We start from the raw sequence: 18,015 nt of genomic DNA, 5'->3' as shown, positions 1-18,015 counted from the left end.
TTACTCTCTCATAACATACTTGATTAAGACCATTTGTTGTCTAATGTAGTGTATAGTGCCCATTCTTTGCCCATTTTCTAACTAACTGGACTGTTAGATCAGTATTGATGAGTTGAGGAAGCCTCTTATGGCTTCTTTTTTAGTGAAGAGTTAATTTTTTCGAATCTGTGAGTTTGACTCTTGCTTCCCATCTTTTCTGTGTCACTGTTTCCCTAGTTCGGTTCTCAGTTTACCTCTGACATTTCTTCTTTCTTACTGGAGATTCACTTGATCACTTTAACCCTTTGATCTTTATTTTTTCAGAGTCTTTGTCTAGAGTGATGCCAACACATTTGAGTCACCCTTCTGCTTCTGCCCTTCTCTGTACTTTTATTTATTGTGTTTTGAGGCCTCCAATAGCAAATCGAAATGGAGACATGCCACAGCCTGTCAAGTATTCCACAATTATAACATCTGTTGCAGTTTGGGTTCAGATTTAAAACAAATTAAGCTACATCACTCTCTGAAGAATAAAAAATAATTTATTATTCTAAAGCCATAGAAGATACAGGGGCTTCAGCAAAAGGGAAGGTAGAGATGTTAGTAAATTGGTAATGACCTTGGTCCATCTGCCAGGGTAATTTTCCTGCCTTGGTAATTGAAATGTATTCAAATGCAATTTAAAGGTCATCAAGGATGCAAGTCAAAGACTTAAGCAAAGTTTCTGATCAAAACATTAAGTATTGTGTTTGACTTTTCCTTTTATGAACGGCTGAAGGATTCTGCCAAATGGTAAATTTCTCTTATTTAATCAGGCTTCTTTGTTATGACAAACTTGACTGCAGCTGAGCTCTTCACTTGAGTCCAGTACTCACTGAAATACTAAAGGACGGAGGAAGGTCTTTTATCCATAGTTATCTTGCAGTTCTGCAGTAAAGTGAACACTGAGACAAATCCCAATGCAAAATAGTTCTTCAAAGGGGAAATAGAGGGTCATCTGAGCAGCCTTGGCCCATATGGTGAATACGGTGTGAGCAGACATGAAGGATGCTAACACTTGTGTCAGAAAATTTGATCCAAAAAGCAGAACTTTCAAAACCTATACTGGGTATGCCAGTATCCATTCAAAAGATTTTTTTGAAAGAAATGAGTAAGACAATATATAGTGGCTGGACAACCAGATTGTGCATTTAAGATTTCCAAATAGAGTAAAGAACCAATAAAATAAAGGGATAGTTTTCTCTTTAAATGTCCTTTTTCCTGTGCAAAAATGAGCCGCATTCAGTGACCATGCATAAATTTTTGAGAAGCTCTTCCATTTTATCCAGAATATGTAGTTCAGCATGAGGCATTGGTTTTTAGTAATAATTCATGTAGAACCAGTAGAAGATCCAAGGGAAAATTAAAGGGGAAGGGATGAAGATGAACCCTCTATCCTCCCTATTAGGTATCCTAATTATTGCCAAAGAAATTGGCATTCATCTCCTTGTCAAGATAGGAGTAATACTGCCTTCAGAAATATAACAGCCTATTTCAGCAGGATGAGCCGTATTCCCTGTCTCCCTCCCCGCCACCAAAATGGCAATCTTTTAGATCTTCTCCAGCTAATCAGTGTAAATGATGGACACCTTGACATCTTCATTTGGCAATATGCTTTCACCAACATACTGAGGGTTGCCAACCTCCAGCTTTGGCAGTCCTAACTGAAATGAAGCAACTCCCAGTCCAATTAACCCCTTTCACATTTTTACTGCATCCCCTACAAAATCATGGCTACCTTTCTTGGTAGCTTGTTTTCCATGGCTAGCTTTCCTTCTGCCATCTTACCACACCCATCTAAGTGGATCAGATCTAATAAGATATTTTGTTCACCTCAGGTTTTAAAATATACCATTTTCACATTTCTTATGCCATGCTAAAAATATAAGCTGCATAGCCCAATTACCATTGGGCCATTTGTTGACCGTAATGGTGACATGAGGAATGACGCTAACAGAGAAAGAGCACCTTTGATCTATCACCTGTAGAGCTGTTCCTCATGTCTTGTTCTTTCCAGCGCACACTCCATCCCATGCCAAGGCACTGCGTGCCCACATGGCCGGGCTTTGCACTGCTCTGCAAGCCCAGCGCTCTATCCTGCTTCAACGCCGGCTTCGCCCATGCCCAGCCAGCCCTCTGTAGCCACCATGCTCTCTTCCTCAGGTGGGTTACTTCTCCACCTTGGTGTTTTAGTTTAAAAATGGGGATATGAGAAAGTGTTGGTATGGCACGTAGTGATCGTAAACAAAGATGTTTGATCACGGCCTGGGCCCGCTTGAGATGCGGCATTCATTAATTAGCCCCAAATTATATTTAATATGACTAATCTGTGTGGCCACACCATTGCGCGTGAACTGTGATCTTTGAAATAAAACAAATCCGATCCAGCTCTGTTATATTGGATCCTCTGAGCTGATGTGATGATGCCTAGATTAATTAATTATTCTGGTTGTGTGGCTGATCCCGTAAAGAAGGCAGCACGCACCATGCATGCCGTGGAGAGGTTTGCAGAGATGATTGTTTAGCAGGGACTGTACATATGGAAATTTGTTCTCATTTCTTCCTTTGTACTACCCCATTTACAAATGGAAATGACTGCTTCGTAGCCAGTTCTCATTATATTTCTCTCCCATGAGATGTGAAGTTAGTTAGCACTGGGAGAAATCCCACAGTGGCTGGGGCTGAAGCCTGGTCTCTGCTGTCGAGGCTGCACCACCAGGAAGGGGGAGCAGGGAGGCAGCAAGGCCAGCAGGACCCTGCCCTTGCCAACGTGCCTTAGCGAGGGGCAGAGACAGTCTACCGGCATCAACCAGGGTCGGCCAAGGGGCCAGCCAGGGCTGGGCAAGGCAGTGGTGACGAGGCAGGGCCGAGGTGTAGCTGGGAAGTCAAGGCGCGATCAGGCACAGTGCGCATTCAGTATATGCGTAAACAATATACTTTTATACAGTTAAATACAGGGGCAATGTGGAGGCCTCTGCTAAGTCTGGTCAGGGCAACGAGAGCCTGCTGGTGCCCTCATGTCCCCGACATCCACGTAGGGCCCAGCCACCTTCTGGTGAGGGAGTCGAGCAAATCCACCCCTCGCTGCCCTCGGGGCTCGCGCTGTCGCTTAGTCTGGGGTTGTACAGACTGACTTCAATTAATCTTTTCCTATTTTACATCAACAGCAAACATGATCAAGGCTGTGAATCACTGAAGTGTCACTTCATTGCACACCGGGGCAAGGAGACAAGAAACTAGTTGAACACTACAGAGTTGATGTATATAAATGGGTCACTAGTTTCCTCCAGAGAGGTGGTATGTGCGTGTTGGTTTTGAGGAAGACGTGTATATTAGTGCTATCAGCAGTCTTGTTAAAGGTTTGCCACACTGCTTTTATTACACTGAATAGCAGAGCACAGGTGGGACAGAGGGTATAACAGCCGTGCATCTGATCATGCTCCTTGCTAATTTTAATGGGCCAGGGAAGCACATGGAAAGATCATCTCTCATTGCACTAAGCTTCACTTTGTTAAATAAGACAATTTAAATATAGGCACTGACTTTCTGGCAAGGCATAGTAATACTGTTTTACTTGGTTATAGTTTGATGTAATGTAAAGGAGGTGGTGGTTGTGAGGGGTTTTTTTCCTTCTGGAAAAGGGAATATGCTGCTAAAGATATTAAAAAAAAAAAAGGGGGGGGGTGGTGGTGGGTTTTTTTTAGAAAATCTTTTTGCAGTTGCAGGCTTGTTCCTGTATATGCTTTGCTCCACCAGTGCAGCCATCTTACCTGAAAGGAACATTGAGAGTGATCCCATTCAGCAGCTGTTCAGGAAGCTTCCTTAAAACAGGAAAGCGAGGAGAGCAGCGAGGCAATTATAACAACATTTAAATCTTTCCATGTGCATTCCTCTGAGCCAGCTACAAGGCAAAGAAGTGTTGTTACCCTCAGTGTACAGACGAAGGGGCTCGGGCTGACAGAATCGTTTGATCTCAGTTACCGCACCGTAGTAACTCAGATTTGCGCTGATCAAACTTCTGCCTCAGTGCTGCTTACTGCCTGAGACCAGATCCAGACAGCAGTGGGCTCAGAAACGAGCTCCTGTACTTGCATGCTGCAGCTTTTGCACGTTGTGTAGCTGCTGGATATTTCTAATCTGTGTTTTCCAACGTGGGTGATAAAGGGTTTACTAGCTTTTGCTTCGGATGAGCTCCATGCTTACACAGCTCGCATAGGTAGACTTGTATTTTCAGGTACTCTCTGGGCTCTGTGTCGCAGAGAGCACATTTCCATGTCACACAGAAAGCAGGGAATAAGGTATTTCCTCCCCAAAATCACTAGCTGTACTCTTGAAATCCAGACTGTGTTTTCTGAGAATATACAAGCAAATCATCTAATTTTGACCTTGAAGTCAATTAAATATTGGTATCTTTCAAGTAATTTTAAGTTAGGTTTTTTTTTCTTTGTTTCAAATGGTCTTGATGATGGACTAACACAGACTCTTTTTTCCCCCAAATTAAAATGAACTTAATCTTACCCACAAACTATCTGTAATTGAACTATTTTACTGATAATTTTTCTGTTTAGTTGCTATGATTATATGGGCTGCAGCAGGGTCAGGTCAGCTTGTGCAGGTGAGAAGTGAAACAATTGTTTTATCAAAAACTTGTCAACCAAGGTCAACCTTGTATGGCCCTTTTCCTCCAGATAACTTGCATGCAACAATTACATTTCATGTGATATGCCACCAGTGTGATGGAGATTGTTCATTGTCGACATTTTCTGTTGACTGATAGCTGCATTCAGGTGCCACTGTCCTTCCAGGGCTGCCTGCCTTAACTCCGCATCAGCCCTTTTCTTTGCCCTTCGGCGACGCTGTGAAAACAAGACACAAGCGGAAGGGAGTAACTTCATACAACCTGAGACCAGCAGTATTAAAAATGCCTTAGTCCTGAATCGATTGCTACAGCTCGGTAAGCGATTGCAAGATTGCCTGGTTACCTTATCTATGCGCTTCCATCCCTCAAGATGTTTGGATTTCTGTTAAGTGAGAACTCGGTTCAATGGCCTCACTTGTAGTGCTAGCTTTACACTGATATAGCAATTATCCAAAATGCAGTGTTCCTGTAAATTACCGATGTGCTCTCAGCCCTTCTCTTACTGCATTAAGCTCTAACAGGTAATATAATTTTCATTACACAGGGCATTTCAGGTACTGTGATAAGAAGTTGCAGTTTGTTTATTACTAGCATAGCTGGTTGTAAATAGTTGTTAAATTTGACACGCTGTCTGCTTTTTTTCTTATTCTTAATACTGTGAAGGGACAAGGCAGCACCACAGAATTGCTGCAACGATCTGGGAACATAAGTGTGTTTGAGGATGACAAGGAAAAATTGTAGATTAAAAAGTGTGTTGCAGGTAGGAAGGGGACTGTGAATAATTCATCCTTAAATAATTCGTCACATTTAAAAATTAATTATTTTATCATCATTTAAGCATCTTATATTTATGACCATTCCAGGGTACCTTGGCCAGAAATTGGGTTGGGGAAATAAATTACAGTACTTCACCTTTTTACCCAAATGTTTGCTTGCTGGTGATTGATGATACCTGTCTGAGTCCCTGGTTTAAATCCTCTGCTTGAGCGTATATAGCCTTGATTTCTGAAGAGCTCCCTACCACTAAAGGCTAGAGAACGAGTTTCGTTGTACGCAAAAAGTCTGACATACAAACCTAAATCCAAGAACCGCAATTAGATTGATAAAGAAATCTTCCTGATATTCAAGCTCTAGTAGAGGGGAAGTTAATTCACCCTTCTGCTCAGCATGTCTTTCTTATATATAACATGGGTGTATCTCTGCTCAGATGCTCACCTCAGGATCCTGCCAGGCAGCAGCAGCGTTCCCAGCTCTGCCTTTGGGATGTTCATGTTCTGGGGAGTTAGCTCTTTATTCACCTGTTTCATCTTGCAACTGTAACGAAAGGAGACTAGTGGCTCTGATGTTTTGATTGGCATCTCTAATGCTCTCAACAAATAATTGCAAGTGGAAAATGCCCTAAAATCTTTGCAAGTGTTACCTATCCGTAATTGTTCACACCGTATTTAAGGAGGTTGTGCTGGGAATATCCGAGTAGACATTTAATGATAAGGATAGCGCTGTCCTTATGCATGCCAAGCCAGATATATTACTCTAAAATGTCTTCTTTGCATAACGCTTTGAAGAGGTAGCTCTTTTGCCTTGCTTCCGGGTGAAGATGCATCTTTATTTACAATAATGCTTTGAAAGCTTTTGTCTCTGTTCTAAAAATAAAAGAACAAACACTGAGATTTCATATTTTGTGGGCTTTGATTTCACATTAGCTGTGTGTAGCTCTCAACTAAAGACCTGGGAGGAGAAGAAAGGTTGCTTCTGATTTACAGATTCACCCCTTCTTAATCTGAAAACTAAAGCTGGTTGTTTAGTTTTCTTTTCCTTTCCTGTTAGCAGTTGTGGCAGAAAGATTCTGCCAGGCAGTTTTAAGCAGTCTTCCTTACTGTTAATTCAAATTCAGCAGTAGCACAAATATGGTTCTTTTGATTTTAGTTGAATTACTCCAGAGTCAACTTGATACACATGAGACCAGGATTACTGCCTAAAATCTCAGGCTTTTTTCCACTGACTAGCTCTGCTGGAAAAACTAGTAGAGGGTGAAGCTTTATTTTAAAACATGAAGCAGAAGGCATAACTCCTATGATTCTTTTGTGCTTTATACAACGTTTAGAAGTAAAAATACTTAAGGTAGAATTATGGTCAGATAATACCACACCCCCCCCCCCCCCCAAGAAATATAGAGTGAAGTTACCAGCATCATCCTGCTCACATCATGTGATACATACAGGGGAAATCATGCTTCTGATCTACATTGTACAGCATCTGGAGAGCTGCTAGTGCCATGGTTAGGTAGCATTAAATGAGGTTCTGGCTCCAAAGACAAAACGGAGAATCCGTGCAGGCAGGCATATCCTGTATTGATACCTGCATCCACAGAGCATTTACCAGCATTTGTAAATAACACAGCAGGGTTTTTTTTTCTTTCATGTATGTACTTAATGCAATGCAAATAGTTATGGCATCATCATTGAATTGTGTCGAGGGGTGCTGTATAAAAGCTATAGGATAGGCCTATCTTTTCAGCTCTACCTATGAAATTATTTATTTGCAGCTTATTTAATTAATAGGAAAAAGTATGTTCAGCATCCTTAGCCCTGACATAGGTTGAATTGATTTCTTGTTGTTTGAGAAAGTTCTTGTCAGCACGCAACTTTCTTCAGTGCCATCAAGCATAAAAGTAAAATGATTTTAGCTATGGTAAAGTGTGGTTCCATGCACAGTAAGAACACAGAAAAGCCACAACTTTTGTGACCTCCATCTGCTAAATAAAACCTGTTTGCATTATGAAAACACTGAGAGACTATGGCTTTCTGCTCTCAGTAATGCTGATCTGGGTGAGTTGCGGTCATCCTGCATTGCAGATGATGGTCTTGGACTGTTATCTATCCATTTTCAGTTTTTCTCAGCACCAATAAGTACTCCTCAGAAAGCCACAGATGTAAGCATTCTCCAGGATGGTATAATTTAAAATTCACATAAGTAGACTACTATGTTATACATTTGTTAATGTCTTTAGCTGGAAACTACTTCGTGTCTACTGAAGAGGAAGCTTTTGCGGTTACTGCCGTGTACCTGGCTGAGGTTCAGGTCTAGACCTGGCAGCTAAGGATTTTATCCTTTTCAGTCTCGTTTCCAGATGCTGCAGGGGACAGCTTTTGAGTTATCCTTACAGCATTTCCCTGGTTTTCCTTTGAAATACCTCCTATTGTACAGCAATACTTTTTCTGAATATTTGGACCTTACCCACACTTGAAGCTTAAGTATCTTCAGCAGCTGGAAATCTGTAGCAATGAGTAAGATCAGCCTGGAGTCTCCCAGGCTGGTTCCCCTTGGCTGAGCCGCTCTGCTGCTCTGCTCCCAGACTATGCAGCGGATGGAGGGGAAAGATGTGGGAGCTGTTTGCTGGGGGCTAATAATGGGACAAGGTGGCATCTTGAATATACAGACCTTCTGAATCTGTGTGCTGCTTTACATGAGGTGGGAGGATGGAGATGCCCAGCTGGAACTTCGAGGGCTGTGCGTTTGCTGGCAGAATTTATTGCCTGTCTTTTGCAACGTTGTGCAATGTAGAGGCCGAAAGTAGCAGCAAAAAAACCCCTGCCATGGCTCAGGTTAGGGCTTTGCTTGCCATATGTACTCTTCTGAACTGAATTCATTATCCTCGATGCACTGCATCTTACCTCACCATCCTTGCAGTTATCCCTGAATGAATGGCTGGAGGTGATTTGATATCCCTGGTTTGAGGGATATCAAACAGCCAAGAAGTCAGTTAAATGGAAGTTAAATTCTCTGCATCAGCTCTTTTCTCCAGGCCTGTTTGTTAGCAGCAGAAGTTTAGGTATCAGTAGCTGAACTGGAAGTATGCAAAAATAAAATGCTTATTAGTAAAAGCTCCTACACAAGGATACAGGCTGTTCGCAGACAGTAATGCCTAAGTTAGCCATTAATTTAGAAAATCACCGCAGTTGAGTTTAAGCACTTGAATAATACAAATTAGTAGCCTCTTCACTTTACGTTTTAAACCCAGAAACTGGGAGCCTTAATTAGCCTTTAGGCTAAGATTTCAAGTATTAAAAATTCTGCTGGATTTGAAGAGGAGCAGCTACAGCGACTAATGCACACACTTGTATTTTTAAGGGCCTATCCTCAAATATGGCTTATAAAAAAAAAAAAAACAGAAAAAATTTGATCACCAGTGCCTGCAGATTAGGAAGAATTTAAATAATTAGAAGACTGCTTCCCTGACCAAAGCTTTTTCTACAGCGCTTGATGTGCACAGAAAAAGTCTTTTAATAGCACTGCTCAAGAAAATACAGGCTGGTGAGAAACTGCATTTCTAATCAAATTCTCTAGGTGGTATAGAGGTTGCAGAGCAGTGGGAGGATAAACTGGGGAAAAAGTCTTTAAATCAGCTTTAGATCACTGCCTACTCTCATCAAGCAGAGTATACAGAGATCAGTGGAGATGGGGCAGATGTGATTGGGCTGGGTGATTTAGATACATTAATAAATTTCTGTTGATCTGATGCTGCTGTACCTACAGTATAGCAAACATTGCAGATATGCTGCAGCCACACAAAAGGTGAATTACATGTCTTCACTTAATATTTTACATGATGATTCTTCTCTGCTTTTGGCCCTACTACATGATACTGCAGTAAGTTTACTTTATTGCAGAGAGGGTATAATTCAACATATATAAGAGCTTTTCCCAGCTTCCTACCAGCTCTGCTTGCATCTTCCCATCTCTAAATTTTGTTCTTGGGATGAGCTGTAAAACAGAAGTGCTTAGGGCAATGCTGTTGACCACTAATAAACCACTCCAGAGCTTGCTAAGGAGTCCAGCAATCTGAGGCAATGACAGAATTTGATTAGAAACTGAGTAAGTGGGCGATAGAGAGAGAGATATAGAGAGATATAGATATATATATATAAAAGCATGAAAGCTAACTTTACTGAATTCCAAATAGGTCTAATACTTCCATAATTGCTTCTGTTTTGTTTTCTTTACACCTGGGAATGGAGTTGTTTACTATTATAGGTTCCAGTTTCATAGCGATTTCTTAAATGTTTGGCTTTACTTAATGAATGGTAAAATTACTTAAGCTAGAAAACAAAGGCTGTGCTTGGCTCTTTTTCTTCACATGATAATTGAAAATACTCGGTTTCCTGTCTGGGTTAGTTATAAGTGAGTAAAGGGAGGCAGATAGGAAGGAATTAGCATCTAAAGGCACTTTAAAGGAGTTTGTAGGAAACCCCTCTCTATAAAGGGTGATTTTGCTATTTATTATCCGAGTGCTGTATTTTGAAGGCTGTATTATAAGGACAAGAATATCCTTCAGAAATAACTTTTAAAACCAAGATTTGAAAATTATAGTTTCTTTCATACCCTGCTTTAGTACCTTCAGAAGAGGAATGAACTCCAGGAGAAACAGAAGTCCCTTCCATTTCTCTTCATTGAAACACTGAGCTTGGTCTGTTGGAAGAAGAACAGTATCTGTGAAAAGATAGTACAATGAATGTTAGGTTTCTGTTCAGCTGTGCAAATACAGTGCATACTGCATAACGCAGCGTTACCCAGTCCCAGCATTAAGTAGGGCTGTGTGTATCGTGTCTCTGTGTATGGAGCAGCTGGAAAACTTGATGCACAACGCATGGAGCAATTTTGTATAAACCAATTAGACCACCTCTAATGTGATTTGAGGTTATCCAGTCCCACATCTGAATGCTAACACAGCTGAAAATATATAGGGTTTCCTTTTCCAAATACCTAAAGAGTAATTTGGGATCAGACTGCACAGTGTTTGTAATACATGCTGTTGGACATGCCCTGCTATAATGTTCAGCAGGGGTCTACCTGGAAGTGATGAATAGACCTGAAATAAAAATTTAAAAATCCAGAGTTTATCCTCTGCTTCAGATGTTGGGCTAGATAATAGCTTTCATTCAACTGATCTTTAGTTTTTAATGTGTTACTTTACCTGAAAATGTGGCAGTTTTACTGATCTTTTAAGGATGTTAGTAATTGTAGGTAAGAGAGGTCTTGGCCTCAAATGCTGGTTTGTTTTGGCTTTTTATTCTGCTTGACGAATCGGTGCGTGTTCCTCCTCCTCCCCACCATTGTGTCTCCTTAATTCCACTTTACAGGGGAGTTGCTTCAGTGTTTTGTGACGTGAACTTTTGTTTAAGGATAAATTTTCCTGAGTGCTAAGTCTTATAGCAACTTAGGTACTTCCAAATCAAAGTCAGAGTAAGTCTTGCTGAAGTCAAGCTTTTCAAAGAGATGGCTTTTTCTGACTTCTATTGATTTAGTAACTACTCTGTACTTGAAGACTTCTGAGGACTGTGTGGCCAAGTCACATCTGAAAATAGCATTAAGGTCCCAAAGCTACTAAGACAGTTTTGGAAAATGCAAAATGCAACTATGGTCCCTTTCTCTTACATCTCACAGGTTGGAAGGAACAAAGGGCTGTCTCCTAGTGTTTTGATGATGATGTGAAACCTGGGTATGCCCAAAACATTGCTGGTGTGATTCTTTTTCATTACTGTAAGTGATTAGGAAATTTGAAAGAGCTTCTGTATGGATACATGATTAAATGTTGGTTCAAATTATTTGAACTGAGGTAATGAGGACATAAGTAGTCTTTTGAGAGCTGTGATCCAGGCTGTTACTTCTGAGTTGAAAGCTTAGTTTTACCCCACTCCCTTAAAAATCCAGAGTGTTCCAGAAACATGACCTTTTCTAGATGTTTGCAAAGTATCCAGAAGTGTTCTTGAAGAGGAGATAGGAAGTTCAAAGGAAGGAATAACTCCAAAAGCTGTTCCTGTTGCAGCTAGTTTGTATTAATTCTGTCTTGACCGTGTAATGAAAACAAGCCTCCTATTCATTATGCCGAAAGCTGAGTACATAACATATCAAAACGTGGTTTTAAACCGGCAAGACTACTGGACAGTAGATCAGCTGTGTGTGACAGTGTTGCCTCATGCCTAGTTGGGACTGGAGACCTCTTTGGGAGGAGGTTGTGTGATAGACAGATAAAGCGCTGCTCTTACCTCGCCACTGAATTCGCAGTCCTCTTCACAAAGGAGTTTGTCTTTGATTTTTTGTGGAGCAGCATACCTGTATAAGCAGAGAATTTGGCTGTCATTCCATTAATGTTTCTCACCCAGTGTTCCTTTGTTAAAAGGGAAGTCCAGCTGTCTTAAAAGAAATTTGTGCAGGTAAAGCTCACAAATATTGCTGGATTTGCAAATGGCATATGAATTTGTTCTTGGATTTACAAATAGCATATGTGAATGAATACTAATTCATCTTTCCACAAAAAAAGATTTTCATAATCTGAGTTGTCTCATGAAACTTGGCCTTCAAGCCTAAAATCAAATCACTGAAGACAGTCAAGAAATTGTGAGATTTAAGGTGGTATCTGACATGTTTTTGAATAGACAAACTTAACTCAGTCATTTCCTAACAGCTTAGTGCTTGATTTGACCCCCCTAATGTTTCTAAGAGTACATTTTATCTATATGACTTTGTAGAGAGATACTGATCTAGAACGCAGGCACGTACCCTTTCAAGCAGAGTTTGGAGAATGATACAGCGTAGGTGAGGATGCAGTGGTTTAGGGTGATAAGGTAAAGCTGGGGAGCCACCAGAAAGAAGAGCCCCTTGAATGGTGTTTGAGAGTAGGAGCAGAATGGGAGTCGGCAAAAGGCCTGAGGGAAGAACGTACCTTATGCTGCTGGCCCAGGCCAAAAAGAGGGATTTCCTTGGAACCGTGGATCGAAGACTATCAGTACTGTTTGGTTGTTTGGGTTTTACAAGGAGAAACTGTTTAAGCAAGGAAAAGGCTCTTGTGAACTTACCTTGCAAGACAGCAGCTCCTGCTGCTGTTTGATTATAGAGGTCACATACAAGGATGACACACAGGTCATTTACATGCTAGGCAGAATTTGAAATTTGCATCCTTGCTGGATTAGCGTTGCTTGATGTGTCCTTCCCTACGACGTCACCTTCTGGAGACAAAGTTCTTCAATCTTTTCAACAAATTTATTTTATATCCAATCCTAAAATGGAAGAGATGAGTGAAAACAGTTTAAAGATCCCCTGCTTGCTTCAGGCTGTCCTTGGGCCGCTTCTCAGGTGTGGATGCACTTGTGCAAATCCACCTTGAGTGGACTGGAGCTAATCTGGGATTGCGTAGGAGCACAACACGATACCTTTGCTTCGCGCACAGCAGAAGCACCACGTGCATTTCCCCATGCGCAGCAGCAGTGCACGTGGTTCCTGTATGGCAAGAAAGGACCAGCAATGCAGAGGTGCCCTCTCTTTAACCCCCACATGTAGCTGGCTACCTCCCACCCGTGCAGCAAGAAATGCTTTGGGATCTGTGCAGCTCCTCCTAGAATAGCTGTAGCAAGATTAAATTTTAAAAATTCCCATTTTCCCTCGCCCATAGTGGGTCACTTTGTCTTCCCCCTTCCTTTTCATCTTAATTAGATCAGGAGGAGGTAATCTGCTGAATGCAATCCTTGACGCCTGTTACTGTACAGGAGAGACTCCCTACGTTCCAGGAGGATTACCACAAGCCTGATTATAGTGGCATGAGAGCCCCCTGAACCCAGGTCGTGGGCACTACAGAGGAATCTTATCATAAATCTAAGGCATCGAGAAAAGATTTCCAGTGCATACCTACGTATTCTGACAAGATCTGTTATACATTGGCTGGGGATAACAAGCAAGTCAGACTAAAGACTACCGTTGGCACATTTTCTGTGTGCCAGAGCTTTAAAGTATTTAAAGATACAAAATATGTATCTAGCAAAGTTTCCAAAAGTACCCATTAGGGAAAAAAAAAAAAAAAGGCAGTTCTAGACTCAGTCCTTTTTTAACTTTCTGGCTTTGTCTGTATAAAGCAGCCACCACAATATTGCTGCCAGAAGAGGTATGTTTTTATTATACCTATTGACATACTTTCACGTGCAGTTTTATCAGAGACAAAGCACAGCTGGGCTTTAGCTTGCTATTGAGGGTGAACCCCAATCTACAGTAGCCTAATTTCACTGAAGAAAAAACAAGACAATTTTATTGTTAAAAATCCTTTTGGAGATACCTCAGCAATTTTGTTTTGTGAAACAAGTAATTAAACAAAAAGTATAATTTTGCTTTAGGGCGTTGTGAGGACAGGTGATTAATATTTGTAAATGTCTCCATGACAATCATTCAGGTTACAAGACTGTTTCACCACAAAACCAGGCCAGAACAATTAGAGATTCATGAAGCAAACGTACAGCTATTCACAGGGGGGGAAAAATAACTGTTTCTGAACCCGTTCCAGGGTGAAGTGTTACACTGCCCAGGCTCTCGGAGCACAGAGGAGGGGTCCCAGCATGTGCGGTCCCCAGAAGTGCAAGACCGAGCCCAAGGCCACGAGCCCTGCTGAGGGCAGGGTATTAACCTAAGGCTTAGCTGGACTTTAGCACAATTAAACAGCCTCCAGACTGGAATCGGCTTGAAGCCTGGACAAAGCCAGCCTGCAAAATACCTTGTAAACATACCTTCAGAAAGAGCTCTTCTGGAGTATCGTGTTGTGGAGAGGTTACAACTTCTCTCCATCCCTTCTCCAGGCCAATGGGGAATCCCATGTCTGCCAGCAGATTCCTTCAGACCAGAGTTTTCCTCCAGAGGGAGCACTGAAGCTTTTCTTTCAGAAGCAGGTGCTGGTAGTTCGAGGATGGCATGCAGAAAACCAGTCATACACATAACCAAAACTCTTATGTCAACAACGGCAATAAAAAAGCCACCAAAAAACCCTCAACCACCTCCCTCCCTGCCCCCTTCCCCCAGACAAAACACACCAAAAAAAATAGGGCCTAACGCTGAGGATTGCAACCTATAAACTCTAAATTTCATAAATTCTAAGGAGAGGAGGTGGATGGAGAAAGGGAACAGAGATGCCAGGAAAGGTATCAAGAAAAGCAAAATCATTTACCTGATTACGGATTTTTTCAAGTGATCTACAACTCCACTGGAAAGCAGTAGACCTTTTGGCTTGTGACTTCCTGGTTACTGCTTTTAGCTGGTAAAAGTTCAAGTGAAAAGATGGTGACTTTCACTAAAAAGAATTTGAAATAATAACGAAACATGTCATTTCCCCAGCAAAACTTTTATATATTGGAGGAGTCAGTCTTTTTAGTTAAAAAATAATCTAGCAAGAATACATCAGGCAAATAGGGCTGTCTGTTCTGCACCGGCACAATGGTGTTCTGACCCCATTAGCTGTTACGGGGCTGTAGAGTGCGTACATCAATTTTTACAGCCAGCTGCAGGGTATCCAAAACAGCCTTAATCAGAGGTTTCCCCAGGCTCTCTTTGCAGAACAGGTAACTGGATTTGTTCTGATTTTTAATAACCTGCATTGTGGCTATGCATCCCTTTGTGCCTAGGACGCACCGTAGCCAGCTTGAAGCGTCAGGGTTTATTCAGGGATCTGCTTGATAGACAAACCCACTACAAAGGAGAGGATTGAAACAGACCTCTTTAATTCGGCAAGTATCGTTTGGAGGTGCAGAGCAGGAATAAACCTGGTCCAGTTCCCTGAAAATGGAAAAGACTGGGGCTGCAGGGGGTCAGGCATCCCTGAAGCTTAGACAGTCCAGATTTCCCCTTTCAAATTTTATGGGTTGGCTCTACTTATGAGACTGAATTGCTAATAAAATTAAATTAGAAGCATCATAAGTTGGTCATCCCAAGAGTATTTCTACTTGAAGCAGTCATTAATTATTCTGACTAGGATTGTCTGTCTTTCTATTTATAGGCTGGCCGTGGGCAACACTGACTGTTCTCGGGTTCCTGTACTGCTATTCTCACGTTGGAATTGAATGGGAGCAAACGTATGCTGTGAATTAGGAATGACGCAAAACAATGATTTTTAAGACAGGTTGATGGCTTTTCTACACTGGATATCCTGTCTGCAGAAGGATGTGCCAGACCAAGTCTTTGGTCAATGTGTTAAAACCAAAAGCTCATTTAATTGATTCTGGATCGTGAATGCAGGAATTGAACCAGAAACACTGATGTGCTACAGCCGGGGGTGGGGAGAAATTATGAAGCATTTTGAATTATGTTATTTTTATAAAACAGCATCTCTGTGACTCTATGTACATTGGAAGCATGCATCTCAGAATAGGTATTTTATATATGTTGAAGATTGTTTTTGTTTCCTCCAATGTTTTGTTGCCTATTTTGAGATATTGAAGAAAAAAAATTTTTCCTGCCTTGCAGAATTCAAAAAGCCCAATCTCTCACAGCCTCTGTCCAGGGGCACACAGGGCTGTGCCCTGCGCTTACGCTACTCTGTGAAGGGCATGATGCTCATCAGTTCTTCTTGATTGCTTTCTGATACAAGTTAGAACGTTTTTGCTATTCTCACTGACTGCAGTAGTTCAGCCTTAAGCTACTTTTCTACCTACCTACTGTAGCAAAGTCTGCTTTTTCTCTTTAATGTCTTCATTTAAAATTTCACCTTTAAAACACACCCTTTTTTTGGTAGTCTTAGGAATGGTTTTATTTGTTTCTTTAAAAAGAGGGAATAGGGAGGCAGGTCTTTTCTTAAGGAACAGCTTTTCTTTTTAATCAAATATGACCTTACAGTTCCTTGGGCTTTAAGTGCTCTCTGCCTTGTGTTAGAGCTGAAGCATATAATATTACCTTTATTATGGGGCGAATCCCACCTTCAAGGGAACTGTTCAGTCTGCCTCTTGAATTTTTCTGTTATGAAAGGAGATAACCCAGGTCTGGCTGAATGGTAAATCTGTTTCGTCTGCTTCACTCTCTGATGTCCAGGCAATCAGGCCCTGCAATATTAAAGACACCCTAGGAGCAGCATTTTAAGACCTTTAAAAAAAACCCAGAATGGTCCAATACGGTGGCACCAAATTAGCCAGGGCTCCACATCCTTTGCCCACAGCCAGACCTGTTACAGCAGCATCTGTGCCAGAAGACTGGGTCGCCCAGAGCTGCGAAGGTCCTGCCTGCCTGCCTGCCTGCCTGCAAGCGTCGGGGCTGCCAGAGTGCTTCAGCATGCGCTGTTTTCTGAGGGAAGGGGAGACCCTACTCCCATGTCTCCCAAGCTGTTATTTTTTAAACTGGTATTGAAGAGCAGCCAGAAGACCTTTAGTCTTTCTGAAGTTAGACATTCCCCCTAGGCCTGGCAGAAGGCCACCAGTCCTGGAGAGGGCTTCTTCCAAGAGCAGCTTCCTGCACTCAAAGCAGAAGGACTCCTGTCAAAACTTGTTCCGTACCCCCTGGCAGCCATTTCAGCCTGTTGGGAGGCACAGTTAGCATCCTACTGTCCATCACTCCTGCAGCTTCAGCCAAGTCTGATATAGCTTATCCCTTCAACAAGAAATTCAGTCCCTGAGATAGGCTTCAGCTTAGTGCCTGCATTTCTGATGTCTCTGCTGCTCACAACTATGGCAGCCTTCTTTTTCCCCTTCATTTATTCCTGAAGAAATAAAGGCAGAGGCTTCAGCTCTCTACCCATCCGGAGACGAAGCCCATCTCTTGCTGTTTCAAAGCAGAAGCTCCAGCCCTTTATGTTTAGGGAGAGATTTCCCCCCCCATGAGAATGCTGTGATTTCCCCGGAAGTAATTTCTAGGAGATACCGTTGACTGTTGAAAATCTAAGACTTACCTTGAATGCTGCCTGGCCAGAGGCATGGCCCTCCTGATTGATTTATGATGATTTCAGGGATCCTCTCGGCCACAAAGAAGTATATTGCTCTCAGCCTCTGAATTTACTAAAAGGATCTGAGATTGGCCTCCATTTTGGAGTAGAACTGCGCTAAGGGCAAGAACTTTCTCAAACTTAACTGAAACGTAATTAAGGGGAGTTAGGATTGGAGCTAAACGTCATGAGTCTGTTCTTCAGTCTTATTGATTACCGTTATGAAATGAGGGGCTACTAAGTGATTAGATTCCAATTTGTGTGCATGCAAAACGTCCTACTCCAATATGGAAATGACCTTGAAGGTCATCTAGAGTATGCTTATTTCTGAACTAAAATTGTTTTATATTTTTTTTTCAGTGCTTTATATATCTTTCATAATTTTGTATCCTTTTCTGTTTCTATAAATAAAGCTGAAACTGACTGTCGGCTTGAGAACTGTGTCTTAGAAAGCTACAGTTTGGTGTAGGAAAACTAAGTGCTCCACTGCTGTGAAGAAACACTGCCATGCACTGGAAGCCTGCAGGATGGGTGCAATGCAGACTGGTCACTTTTATCCCTCTTGTGCACTGCCTGGAACATGCAGTCCCTAATGGTGTGAGTTTAAACAGCAAATACACCTTTTGTAGATCAGTTAAGG

The 18,015-nt window shown here is 41.7% G+C and overlaps 1 protein-coding gene across 1 annotated transcript in view; it reads left to right on the top strand.

Moving 5' to 3' along the window:
- Positions 1-18,015, top strand: part of HHAT (hedgehog acyltransferase) — a 163,157-nt gene extending 145,142 nt beyond the window's left edge. Inside the window, exon 12 of the mRNA XM_050893569.1 lies at positions 15,465-18,015. Coding sequence (XP_050749526.1) covers positions 15,465-15,556 — 92 coding nt within the window. The 3' untranslated portion in view covers positions 15,557-18,015. The remainder of the gene's footprint in view (positions 1-15,464) is intronic.

The sequence above is a fragment of the Gymnogyps californianus genome, chromosome 3 (assembly GCF_018139145.2).
Source record: "Gymnogyps californianus isolate 813 chromosome 3, ASM1813914v2, whole genome shotgun sequence".
NCBI lineage: Eukaryota > Metazoa > Chordata > Aves > Accipitriformes > Cathartidae > Gymnogyps > Gymnogyps californianus.
This window is presented reverse-complemented; position numbering and strand designations above follow the sequence as displayed.